Source organism: Crinia signifera, chromosome 7 (assembly GCF_055691185.1).
Source record: "Crinia signifera chromosome 7, ASM5569118v1, whole genome shotgun sequence".
Lineage (NCBI taxonomy): Eukaryota > Metazoa > Chordata > Amphibia > Anura > Myobatrachidae > Crinia > Crinia signifera.
Genome location: NC_139223.1, coordinates 65,910,647 through 65,923,595, shown reverse-complemented (window position 1 = coordinate 65,923,595; position 12,949 = coordinate 65,910,647). Strand labels below are relative to the sequence as shown.

The following is a 12,949-nucleotide window of genomic DNA, read 5'->3' as shown; positions in this document are numbered from 1 at the left end:
CGCACGCACGGTCCTGGCCGCATAATCGGCTCCGGCCGCACCGATCAGAATAAGGGCCATTGTTATCATCCTTCATTCCACCGTTATTTCAACAGAGCGCTAATTAGCAGTCCTCCACTTTGTTTTTGTATTTATTTGTGAGAAATGGCTTCTCATTTTGGTTATATTCCTTTATAACAGCTCTAGGAGCAGTGGGAGCCAGAGAACATATTTTTCGTACAACTCATTATACAGTATTTGTTGATATACATAGGATAATAGTCCGCTCATCATAATGTCCATTTCTGTTCATGATTTGAGCTATTGCATTCCTACATTACAGAAGAGCACTAGGGAATATCGCTGCAAAATGTGCAAAAATGTCAAACCCACTGAGGCACATCCCTTACACCAGGCATGTCCAAACTATGGGCCTCTAGATGTTGTGAAACTACAAGTTCCATCATGCCTTGCCACAGTTTTGTTATTAGGGAATGCTAAAACTATGGCAAGGCATGCTGGGATGTGTAGTTTCACAACAGCTGGAGAGCCATAGTTTGGACATGCCTGCCTTACACAGTTTGTACACATTAAAGCGCTGTAGTGATTGAGACGCGCAGTATCAGAAGTGTCTTGGAAAAGTGCTAAACGGAGGAGGCCAAACTTGGATGGAGGAAATGCATCTGACAATAGGGCTGCTGCAAGTTCTGAAGATGCACCAATCGGTGTTTTAGTGCCTATGGTCCCTGCATATTCAGACACACTGATGTAGGAAGGGCTTTGATAAGGCTGTTTGCATAAAGTCACTAACAAACGACTGTCAGTAGACCAAGCTGCGAACAAGTCTGGGTACCCTTGGTGATTATCAGCCCCCTTGTACTATCCCTCCGTGTTTGTAATGAGCTGGGGATTTGCACAGCCCAGGACCACACCCTCAGTAATAGGGCAGTATTCAATGACCAAGTTCTCCGTGCATGGAGAGCGTTTTATTTCGCTCTCCATGCACTCTCCGTGTTCCGGAGGGCTCGCTGCCACTCCTGCTCCCTCTATTCAATGTGGTTAAGACTCGCCGCCACTCGCGGCGAGTCTTAACCCCTGCAGGGAGCAGGGAGCTTTCAGGGAGCCGGAAGCAGCCAGAGAGATTAAAGTCTCCCTGGCTGCTACAGAGGAATGTGGAGAGGAGGGGGGCTCTCCGGGACCCAGGCAGCACAGCCTGCCCCCCCCCTATAGCCAGCGGGGGACCCAGTATTCACTGCACCCGTTCGTGCATACTAATGATCGGGTGCAGTGAATATATGAATATGTAATGAGCGGCTCGAGCGCTCCGGCCCCCTGCTGGCTGCACTGTGTAAAAAAAAAAAAATTGTAAAAAATATTTTTTTTTTTAATTAAATATATATTCATGTGCTATAAGCACATGAATAAAAATAACATGCCCCTTCACAGAAAAAAAAACTGATTTGTTTACACCAAAATTTCTTAAAAAAACCTTTTAGTTTAAAAGTTCACATTCCAGCTCCCCATCAAAAGATGGAGAATTGCTACACGGAGAGACACGGAGAAAGTCACTTAGAAAGACGGAGAACATTTCACATTGAATAGGGTTGCTCGCTTTTGGAGAGCAAAATGCTCCGTCCAAGGCGAACAAAGCACAAGTTCTCCACAAAACACGGAGAACTTTTCTCATTGAATACTGCCCATAGTAGATGCTGCCTCGCTCCACACAAGAGTGAAGGCTGGTCTGCATGGACCACAAAGGGGATTGCCAAGGGTGCCCCCAACTCATTCACTTACTCTCACATATAGGGGCTGATTCTGATTCAGGAATAAAGAGAAGGAGTGAGTAACTTTGCACCTTGGAAAAACCATGCTGCACTGCAGGTAGAGTTGGGAGGAGTGTGTCCTGGCTCTTATCTAAAATGCAGAATAAAAATAAAGCTGTCTAGCAACTGTGGGCAAAAGCTTGCACAACAATAAATGTATTCACACCCCTTGTATTTCAACATGGTTTGTTCCAGATACAAAGTGACTTGCTATTTTATTCTTTGCTCCCAACTCAGAATCACCCCCAGAACTTCTATTTATCTATTTCCGTCTACCACAAAATGGACAGCGTATAGTGAGCAGATTAAGTGGGTTATTCTGGTTGATTCACAAGGCTGCAAATTCGTAGCCTTGCGAGTCCACCAACCCCTGCTTTGCGAATGGTGGCCTGGCCGGCAACACATTCGCAAGGGCGATTCCCTGGCAGGGCCTGGGAAGGGATGTTACACAGTAACATCCATTCACAGCCTAGTGGGATCCACCCACATCATTCGATGATCACCGACCAATGAATGATGGCTAAGGTGCACGCATATGAAGTGACTCTGAAGTCACTCACATATGCATGGACGCTCAGGAGGAAGTGGGCGAGCAGCTGATATCAGGAGATGTCAGCTGGCCGCCCCCTGCACCTGCGACATCGGGGCATGAGCTGGGCGTTCCCATATGCAAATGGCCCAGTCCGCCACCCCCCGCCCGCACACTTGTGTGCGTGCACCCAGCAAACACCCTGTTTGTGGTGGCCGTACGTGCCCGGCGTATGCACATGTGCAGAAATGACCCTTTGCATGTGCATATGCCCACCATCCGAGCCACTGTGAACATTCTGCTCCATGCGAACAGATCCGAATAAGGCCCTAAAACTGCCTATGTGTACTTATGTATTTTTCTAAGACTCCCCAATATTACTTAGCCTCAGACTCTTTATTGTAATTGGGGGTTCTTTCAGTACAATGTGTCTAAACGGGATTGGGGAGGTGAGATGGTTTTGCTGTAGCCTAGTATAAATAATTGATAAGAATATGACCTGATACTCTCATTAACCACTGTGTCTCAGCATTGCCATTAGCTGATTTAGGTCTCCTTTGGGTTCTTGCCCTCTCTTCTGGTTCTCCAGGTTTAGCCTGAGGAACATCTGTAATAATGTCACTTCCTGGCCAGTCACAGGGTCATGAAGGGCTGGGCACGTGGGGTTGCAGTGAGGCCATTGACAGTTATCTAGCAAATGAAAGGGACATCCACGGATAGTAGTCTTGGGTCCCCTTCGTTCTTGAAGGCTTTTCTCCCAGCATTGCAAAGCTCGAGCTAAGCTCACTCCCTTCACCTGATACTCCAACCAGTTGCTGTGAAAGAGACATTATATCATTTTATATAGTGTTTAAAACATCAGAGAGGTTTTTAGCAGACACTTCTGAAAAATAGTGTAAAATAAGAAGTGGTCTAGTCCATAGTAACCATTCACATATTACAACCTTGCATTTTCTGAAGTGTAAGTAAAAAATACATTGTTTCCCTCAGCTCACTCAGGGGCAGATTTATTAAGCTTGGAGAAGAGATAAACTGGAGATAAAGCGGAGAAAAGGTAAAAGGAGATAAAGCACCAGCCAATCAACTGTGTTTGAAAAAGACAGTTGGGAGTTTATTGGCTGGTGCTTTATCTCCTTTTACATTTTCTCTGCTTTATCTCCAGTTTATCTCTTCTCCAAGCTTAATAAATCTGCCCCTTAGTATTAACCCCTCCCTCGTGCACCTGAGTGGCATTACTGAACTAATCGAGCATCTACCACTATATGTATTTTCTAAAGTGTACAAGAAAAGGATTGAAACTGATTGGTTAACAATTGTTGGCAATAACACCTTTTTCATGCAACACAGTTTTAACGAACGTTCTACATTCGAGCTTCAGCGGCTCCTGGGGAGTAGGAGCCGCTAAAGCCATGGCTAACAGACGGAGGACCAGCAACTACCCGCAAGTATAGTTAGGGCTAGTTAGCTTTTCCCCACTGCACTACAGCAAACTCATTGTGAAGCAACCTGCCACTATAGTATAGGACTCTCCCATCTCCACAAAAAGCTCTGTAAAGAGCTGTAAACATACAGTATTTGTTATGCAATTTTTATTTTATTTTTATTTATTTTATTTATCACACTCTCATCTCTATCTATGACTGCCAGCCACTGGTAGTACACTAATTACTCACACGCCACTTAAATCTAAGCTATAGTGTGTCTTGAATTGTGGTGCTCTCTTCGTTACCTCAATCTTTGTTATTTATTTATTTACTGTAATGTTACATTTTGTCTCTCTGTACTGTTATATTGTAGGCCCTCTGTATGGCGCTTCAAAAGACTTGTGGCGCCTTAAAAATAAAATGTTATAATAATAATAATATGTCATTACATAGGCTTTGTATACAAAATGGCTAATGGGCCCATTTATCATTGCTCGCATTTGCAGTGTGAATATTAGCGTGCAAGATGGCATTGCAGAATGTGATCACATCTGTGAATGTATCACCCGGTACAAGCAATGATATGGAGCCCATCCCTGAATGTGCCGTGTGGGGTGACAGGGCTGCTGTGCTGTTGCACCATGCACAGGGGCCATTTTTGAAATAGGATTCTTGGGGATCTCTGCTGGAACTATGGGTAAAACCACAACAGCCGTCCGTTATGGGCAGTCGGAGTAAGATCAAACTTGGGCTGCTCATAACAGAGGAGCGGGTGCAATGTTCCGCTTGGACTGCAATCACAAATGTGGGCAGGAGGTGGTATGCACCTTATCCTGCATTTGCATTGCTATGGATCACCTATGATAAGCTGATGCAATACAATCCATGCAGAATCAGGCTCATTGTTTGGTAAATGGGCCCATTAGACACATAGGGGGAAATTTACTAATATGAAAAACCTAGTTTTTCGTATTAGTATTTTCCCTACGACTGTTTCAGTCGTATGCAAAGTCGTGTTCCGGAGGGGAATTTACAAAGCAGTCATATATGACTGCTTTGTAACCCTCCGATGTCGTAGGAATTCGTATTAGCTGGCCATATATACGGCTGCTAATACAAATTTTTCATTTCAGTCAGATCCGTGCAGACTGCAGTGTGTAAAAAACAAATATAGAAAAAATAAATAAATATAAAAAAAAACTGCGTGGGGTCCGTAACCAGCACCAGGCTGAAGGAGCCGGGGCCGGTAATTAAAAATCAGGGAACCCGACAAAAAGGGGTTCCCCGATTTTTAACAACCAGCCCCAGGCTCCAGGTCCGGGGCTGGTTCCCAAAATACGGGGGACAAAATGACTAGGGGTCCCCCGTATTTTAAGAACCAGCCCCAGGCCAAACCAGCCAGCAGGGTAATGCCACAGCCGGGGGGAGACTTTTTATACAAGTCCCCCCGGCCAAAGCATTAACCCTACCGACCAGTCAGCCTGGCCAGAGGCCCCCCCCTCCAGGACTTACCTGACCAGGCTGAAGCCTGGTGCTGTCCCCGGTGGCCCTATGCGGTGGCCACCGGGCTGATCTTGGTGTACAAAAATAGAAGAATAAACTATTGTTTTAAACTGTGGAACTATGAGTCCCAGCAAGCCTCCCCCGCAAGCTGGGACTTGGAGAACCACAAGTCCCAGCCTGCGGGGCATTAAAGGGCCCGCTGGGTCTTGTAGTTCCACAGTAAAAAAAAATAGTAAAATAAATACACACTGACACCTGAAAAATAAAAGTTTAATACATACATTACACACACACTGATACTTACCTATCTTGATCCCGTAGGTAGGTCCCAGAGTCTTGATCCGGTGCCTTGTCCTGGTTCCGGATCCATGCCGGCATTCTTCTGCATGTCGATTATCCATGTCGGCGTCGGCGTCTGGTCGTCCGAAGAAATCCATGGTGGACCTGTGGAAGGAAATCCAACTCACCCAGGTCCTCCATGGAAGTTCTTCTGGCTTGATCCGATGTAGTCCAGGGCTTCTTCCTTCTTCTTCCATCTTCTTGCTTCTTCTTCAAGCTGCCGGCGACTCCGGCAGCTCCCCGCTGCGGACTGAGAGGCGCAGAGATGTTTCCTCCTCTGCGCCTCTACTCTACGTTTTTTTTTTATTTATTTAATTTTCCAATTTTTTTACACTAAAGCCTGCACGGATCTGACTGATCCGTGCAGGCTTAAAGCAAATACGACAGGAACATCAAGGTGTATTTTCCTGTCATATTTTCGTGCCTGTTTTACACCAATTAGCAGCCGTATTATCAATACGGCTGCTTAGTAAATCAGGAACCACCATTCTTTTGAATGGTAATTCATGTCGTATCCTATCGATGGTGTAGACATTCGTATTTGTAAATAAAAATACGAATGTGCCATCTTTAGGAATATGAATTGTTGTATTTCGGGATAGTAAATCCCGAAAATACAAATGTGTAAAAAATAGGTGTATTTCTGCCTACGAATACACCTATTTTTTACGAATCCATATTAGTAAATTTCCCCCATAAGGTCATACATATAAATATATAAATGAAGAAGTACCGGTACTACACAAATGAATACGTTTTATTTTCCTGTAGGACAGAACACATTTCTATAATACGGAGAACATGTAGGATGACAGTGACCCCTTTATTCTCTTACCTTTTGGTAATAAGGGTGTGGGAGAAGCAGGCTGGAGCAAACACTGCCCTGCATTTTGAAGAGATTAAAGAAAACTTGTTTAGTAAAGATATATTTTTCTAATTATCTTGTACTACATATAATAAGCGACAAAAGCCGTACAACAGTAAAATATGACACTGTATACAGTAGAGTTGCTATACTATTCCTGTACTCATAGACACATGAATTACTGTATACAGTGGCCCTTATTCTGGTCCGTTCGCAAGGACCAGAATATTCGCAGGGGCTCCAATGGTGGGAGTAGGGTCATTCTTGCACTTGCGATACGCCAGGTGCGTGAGGCCACTGCAAACAGGGTGTTTGCTGGGCGCATGCACCCAAGTGTACAGGGGGAAGGGTGAGGGGCAGCTGCCCGGGCCATTTACATATGGGAACGCACAGTGTTTCATGGGCTTTCCCATGAGAACGCTGGGTATTCTCATGCAAAGTCCCCAATGACGTGGGTGCGGGGGATGGCCAGCTGTCCGCCCACTTCCTCCTGAGCATCTACATCGAATGATGTAGGTGGATCCTACCAGGCTGCAAATGGATGTTACCGTGTAACATCCATTCGCAGGCCCTGTGAGGGAATCACCCTTGCAAATGTGTGGAGCCCAGGCCACCATTCGCAAATCGGGGTTTGGTGGACTTGCAAGGCTGCTTTACACATAAACGTAAAGCGGGGTGTGCATTATACAGTATCTTTTTCCATTGTTACTTGTTTTCACATACATACAGAACAGTAACTCCAATCACTATGGCTGTATGCCAGTCATGATCTTCTCAATTCTTTCATCTAGAAACTGGTTTATCGCTTACGGGACTTCACGCAGAGATTTCTTAAGCTCTCTCCCAATGCTTTGTATGTTGTTCCACTGATTGGCTGTCATGAATTGGAAATCCGGTTGGATGTTTTCTATTCTTAGCTGTTCCACATCATAGAGCCACTGAACCACAAAGATAGGGGCTGAAACACAATCATAGCAATGACTGAGACATAAAGATAAGAGCGAAAAACACAAAAAAAACCCACTTGTGTCAGGTATTCTTAATGAGTCTTTGAATTGTCGTTTACAAGATTGTAGTGTTTATTGGAAAATAAATAAAAACATAACGTGCTGCGCATAAGACATCGCAAAGTCCAAAAAGTATATGCAGCAGATCGCATCTAGTTCAAAATGGCTTCTGTTGTAGCGTATCGCATGCATTTTGAACTAGATGCGATGTGTGGGGGAACCTTTTACAGTCCAAAAATGTAGGATTTCAGAATACAGTATTTTGCATACTGAACTTTCAGATATACAGTAGGAGACAAAGGGGGAAATTTACTAAGATGGGAGTTCTATTTCCGATGGGATGTTGCTATGGGCAACTAATCAGATGCTATATATTATCTTCTAGAGGGTAGAAGTAGATTCTGATTGGTTGCCCATAGAAAAACCCCACGTAAATTTCCCCCATAACCTCTAATAAGATGTCATGTAGCCATGTGGGCTCCCGGTTCTGACCACAATTTTTTTTTTCAGAAACCCTATGTCCTCATTAACTCTGCCATATCTTCTGTCCCTGACCCACTTTGTGTTGTAACTGGACCCCTTTTTGCGCCCTGGAACCCGGGCAGTGTCGGGATTGTGGGTGTTAGTGGCTGTCAACCTAATATGGATCTAATCAATGTCCTCTACCCCCACTATGTAAAGCAACTTTGCCATATATTTGCCATATATTTGCCATATGTTGCTTCCCTGACCCACTTTGTGTAGTGGCCGGATCCCTTTTTAGGCCCCTGGCGGGGCCAGACCCCGGGATCCCCAGGGGGGATGCTAGGGTTGTCTTACCCCATGGTATTTCTTTCCAAATTGTAAGTTATATGTGTACCAAGTTTGGTGTAAATTGCTCCAGGCATTCCAGAGTTATGCTGGAACATACATACATACATACATACATACATACATACATACATACATTTTTATAAATACAGTATATAGATATATAGAGCGTTATTCAAAAGTCGCCTGTGCAGGAAATGGAAAAACTGAATACTCCAGTAAGATATTATCCGTACATACTCTAAAAGATAACAGATAGCCCAACTCACCCATACCTTACTGGAGTATTCAGTTTTCCTCAGGTTTTTTAAAGCAAAAAAAATATTTTCCCCTTTAATCCAAAACAAGGAATGATCTAATCTTGTTAAAAGTACCAATAAAGCCAGTCTGTTCTGTAATGTCAGATATTGCTGGGTAAATGGCCTACTGTACAACCTATTTATACCAATAACTAACAATATCTGATAACTACAAGCAATCCTGTGATACTCACATTTCATTGACGTGTATGACTTGGGTCCATAAAAACACTGCCACTTGTCCTCTCTCTTATACTGCTGCCTGCAGTTATCCGGAAGAACTCCATTCCACAGCCTGCAGGAAATGGGACAGGTGACAAGACTAAAAAGTAAGCCTACAGTCATTTGTACTAATACTGTCTACCATGTCATACGGCGCTTACAGGGCCTAACTAACCAATAGGCTGGATCACTGTGTCCTTAGAGGGACACAGTGCCGGGACTTTAGGCTGCATTGGGATGGGAGCGCGTCCTCATGCCACTGGAGTTTGGGCCGAGTAAGGTCTTTGATTTTCTTGTAAATTACCAGGGCTAATTGAACCAGGCCCTATGATTTCTAAAAAAAATCTAGGCTGCAACCCCTTACCTAACACTAAATCAGGAAAATTTGTGGCAAATGTAAACATTTTAAAAGTTGGAATGTAAAATATTTTATCTGAATAGACCCTCTCCCCTCTCCTCTCTCTAATAGCACAACGAAGGATCTAGGTGAGGGTCATGCTGATACCGTGCCAGTGGTGCAGGTGACACAACATACTATACATGCATTCATAGGTTACTGATGAGGCGAAAGGTCAGGCTGAAGCAGCTGTCAATTCAGATACACTGACAGCGGTTTAGCATGCCTCCAAAATGACAGAGAAGACCAGATCAAAATTGGCTTTAGCATCCACCCATAGATACTATCAGTTTGCACAGACCATGTTTATTGAGCCTGGTCTCCTTTGACAGATAAAAGCTTGCACTGTCCCCAAAAAAATCAGGTTGGTGAATCATATTTGAATGACTATAGGTTATATTTTGTAACGTATGGTATTCAAGGTGACATATCTACTGGGTATCAGTGGCGCAGGGGGGAGGGGTGAAAGCTGAGGATCCCCTCTTTCCACGGATACAAGAATTAAAAAAATCGGCCCTTGGGAACCGGAGATATCTGACTTCAAAGCAGTGGTCCCCATCCAAGCCTGTTAATTGCTCTTCCCAGTCAGATATTTCAGGTTCTGTCTGACTTAGAGTTTTTCTGAGGGTATATTCCAAAAGCTGGGACTCTCCCCCTTTGAGGGACTTTAGTAGCTTGTCTCTACTGTTCCCAGAACCAGAGATATCAGCCTTCCAGCAGCTGGTTACTGCTCCAGCTCCACACACCTGGTATGTAGTTTTATATTCTCGTTGGCAGATTGCTCTGCCTCCTGAACACTGATCCCCTAGTCCCCCGTACCATTTGGTAGGTGGGATTCTCTAGTTTTTAATTCCATTAAAATCTAAGAAATTTATTTCCGGGAACTGGAGATATCTGCAGTCAAGCAAGCTGTCCTCCCACCAGAAAATTATGAATAATAAGCCCACTCCACTATACACCCCTCCTCTGCGTATTAAACATCCTTTAACACCCTGGAAGTTATGTATCAGGGCCCCTTCATTCAGCCCAATGCCCCCTTCTCCCACCTCATCTCCCACCATCTGTGCAGTAAAGGGGTAATTGGTGGAAATTACTGATCCAGGCCCTACATGCTGAGCGGTTGATATAATACCCCCTACCACCCACAGGACATCAAAGCTTCCCCCACCCCTACCGCTGGAGGATCGGTAGGGCTCCCAATATTTTATTATTATTATTTATATACATTTGGTCTATCTATAATACTTTAACTGACCCGGCATATACTGGGTCACCTGTGTCCATCTCTGTGCTTTTCTCCGCCCCTCTGGAAACCCCCTTCTGAAAATCTTGCGTTTGCCCCTGGGTATGCAGTCATTAGATCTAGAGGGGGAAATGTACTAAGATCTGTATTCTACTTCACATGTGATGTTGCTATGGGCAACCAGTCAGAATCTACTTCTTATTTATTTAGCACCCTCTAGAAGGTAGTAGACAGGATCTGATTGGTTGCCCATAGCAACATCACATGTTAAGTATAATACACATCTTAGTAAATTTCCCCCTGAGTGTCTAGGCCAACAGTCAAAAGGTCGACAGTCAGAATGCTGACATGGGCAAAAACTAAACAGTCAAAAGGTCCATAGTCAGAATGCCGACATGGTCAAAAAGTCGACATGGCTTTTTACATACATTTTTTAGCTGACATGTGCCGACAAGCAGTATTTCATACCCTACCATCCACTATGGCATGGTGAGAGAATATAATAGGGTGCCGATCGCAGCGAGGCACTGTGCCTGAAGCATGGCGAGCGTAGTGAGCCATGTGGGGGGATACGGAACACTTAAAAGGTGTCCATACTGACCTATGTTGACCCTGACGACCGACTAGTGGTCTACCTTTTAACTGTTGACTGTAGACCTAGACATTGTAGATGTAATATACCATAACCATCTACTGAACCACAGAGCAGTGTTGGAACTTGTGGGTGGTGGACCCAGGTTCTAAAATATAATTTAGGCACAATACCTCCACCCCAACTCAAGTTCACAATATGCAAGATGGCAGTGGGTGACAGAGAAAACAGTAGGTGACAGGGCAGCAGTGGGCCCCTTAGTCCCGGCAGTGGGCCCCGGTGCACTGCAACAATGTTAGTTCCAGTTCTGCCACAGAGTAACAAGCATGAAACCTTTGCAGGAAATGAAGTAGTGCTATACACCAATTGAGATATTAAGAATATATTGAATAATGATAAGAGGACATAAAAAATACTTAAAAACACTGAGTACTTATGACAATTGGGGATAATCGCATGGGACCCATTCCTATAATTGCCGCCAATAATGTCCACACATAAGTGACTCCACTAGAAAGTCTCTCTGTGAAGAAGGTGAGTATAATTATCACAGTTCGACCACTTGAGGAGTTATTCCAATTAGGAATGCATTACAGCGATAGCCTCCATGTTGGTAGTGTTGAGAGAGAGTGAAGATGGTATGAAGTGGCAATGGAGGTGAGGAGATGGATATTTGCGTGGGTGGCTGGTCCGGATCCGAGTGGGATGCAGTGGGTGCTTGGCAAGTGTCCAAAGTCTTTGACAAAGCTGTAACTGGCTACAGTGAAACGTGTCAGAACAGAGACTCTGGACACATGCCAAGAACCCACTGCACCCCACTCGGATCCGAACCATCGACCAGACAGTTGCCTAGGCAACAACCCCCCTTCTATGAAACCTTTGCAGTTGTACTTGTTAGGGGATGAGAGTTTAGTTGCGTTTTTATTTCACTTACTTCAAACCTTTCTTGATGGCATTAGTCAGTGCACAGGATGTGCCATCCAGACAATCAGATTTGGAATGTTTAGTATCAAGGAACCATCCAGAATCAACGAGGCCCCTGACTTGGACAGTGCCACCAGTCACCTCATCCACAAGAGTCGCCACCCTGTCAATATTGATCAAGGTTCCGGTGCCTCCAGCGCTGGGACATAAGTAGAAGAATATAAGGTGAGAAGCTTTAATCCGTGCCTTATTACAAAATACATTTCCGTGAATTTTATTGGTAAAATAATACAATATATTTAAAGCGTAGGTGCAGTACCCACCTATATTGATTAGATTATTCCAATAAAGTGGATGGCAAATTCTGACAATATATACTGTATAGTGTATACACGAGCAAAGGCATCACCGAGTGCTGTGATACCCAGTGCACACAGGTGGAAATGTAATATGGAGCCAAATGTAATAGGCTGTGAGAATCAGAAAGGGGGACATTTTGAGAGTGTTTCCATTTTTTTAAAGCGGCAATCGTTTACATGGCAAAATCAACCTGTTTATTTCAGTGTAAATGATTGCTGCTTTAAAAAAATGGAAAAACTCTCCCCCACCCCAATATGTTTCAAGGCGAATGTTAAATACATCAGGAAGATATTAAAAAACACAAGTAAAATCTACCAAACATTAAATATGCAAATCTGCAAACTGAGTTATGCCTATTATAGGCTTACCATACTATCCATTTAAAACAGGACAATTATGAATTACACATGCTCTGTGGCTGATTATTACCAGGTGAAATGCAGGCTTTAAATCAGCCATCCACAGAACCTGTGTAATTCATAAGTGTCGTGTACGGGTTTAAAGGGATAGTATGGTAAGACTACTAAATTGATTTCATTGATCTCACTTAAAATACATATTCCAATATGATTCTCAGATATGACCTATGTATGTGCATACATTTAATATACCTGCTATAATATTTATTTTATC

General features: G+C 43.8%; 1 protein-coding gene across 1 annotated transcript in view; it reads right to left on the bottom strand.

The window, feature by feature from the left end:
• Positions 1 to 1,475: 1,475 nt before the first annotated feature.
• The window catches only part of LOC146019477 (palmitoleoyl-protein carboxylesterase notum2-like), a 30,578-nt gene continuing 19,104 nt past the window's right edge, over positions 1,476 to 12,949 (bottom strand). The window contains exons 8-12 of the mRNA XM_083152003.1: positions 11,967 to 12,155; positions 8,773 to 8,873; positions 7,273 to 7,420; positions 6,433 to 6,480; positions 1,476 to 3,146 (exon numbers count right to left, since the gene is read on the bottom strand). Coding sequence (XP_083008129.1) covers positions 2,843 to 3,146; positions 6,433 to 6,480; positions 7,273 to 7,420; positions 8,773 to 8,873; positions 11,967 to 12,155 — 790 coding nt within the window. The 3' untranslated portion in view covers positions 1,476 to 2,842. The remainder of the gene's footprint in view (positions 3,147 to 6,432; positions 6,481 to 7,272; positions 7,421 to 8,772; positions 8,874 to 11,966; positions 12,156 to 12,949) is intronic.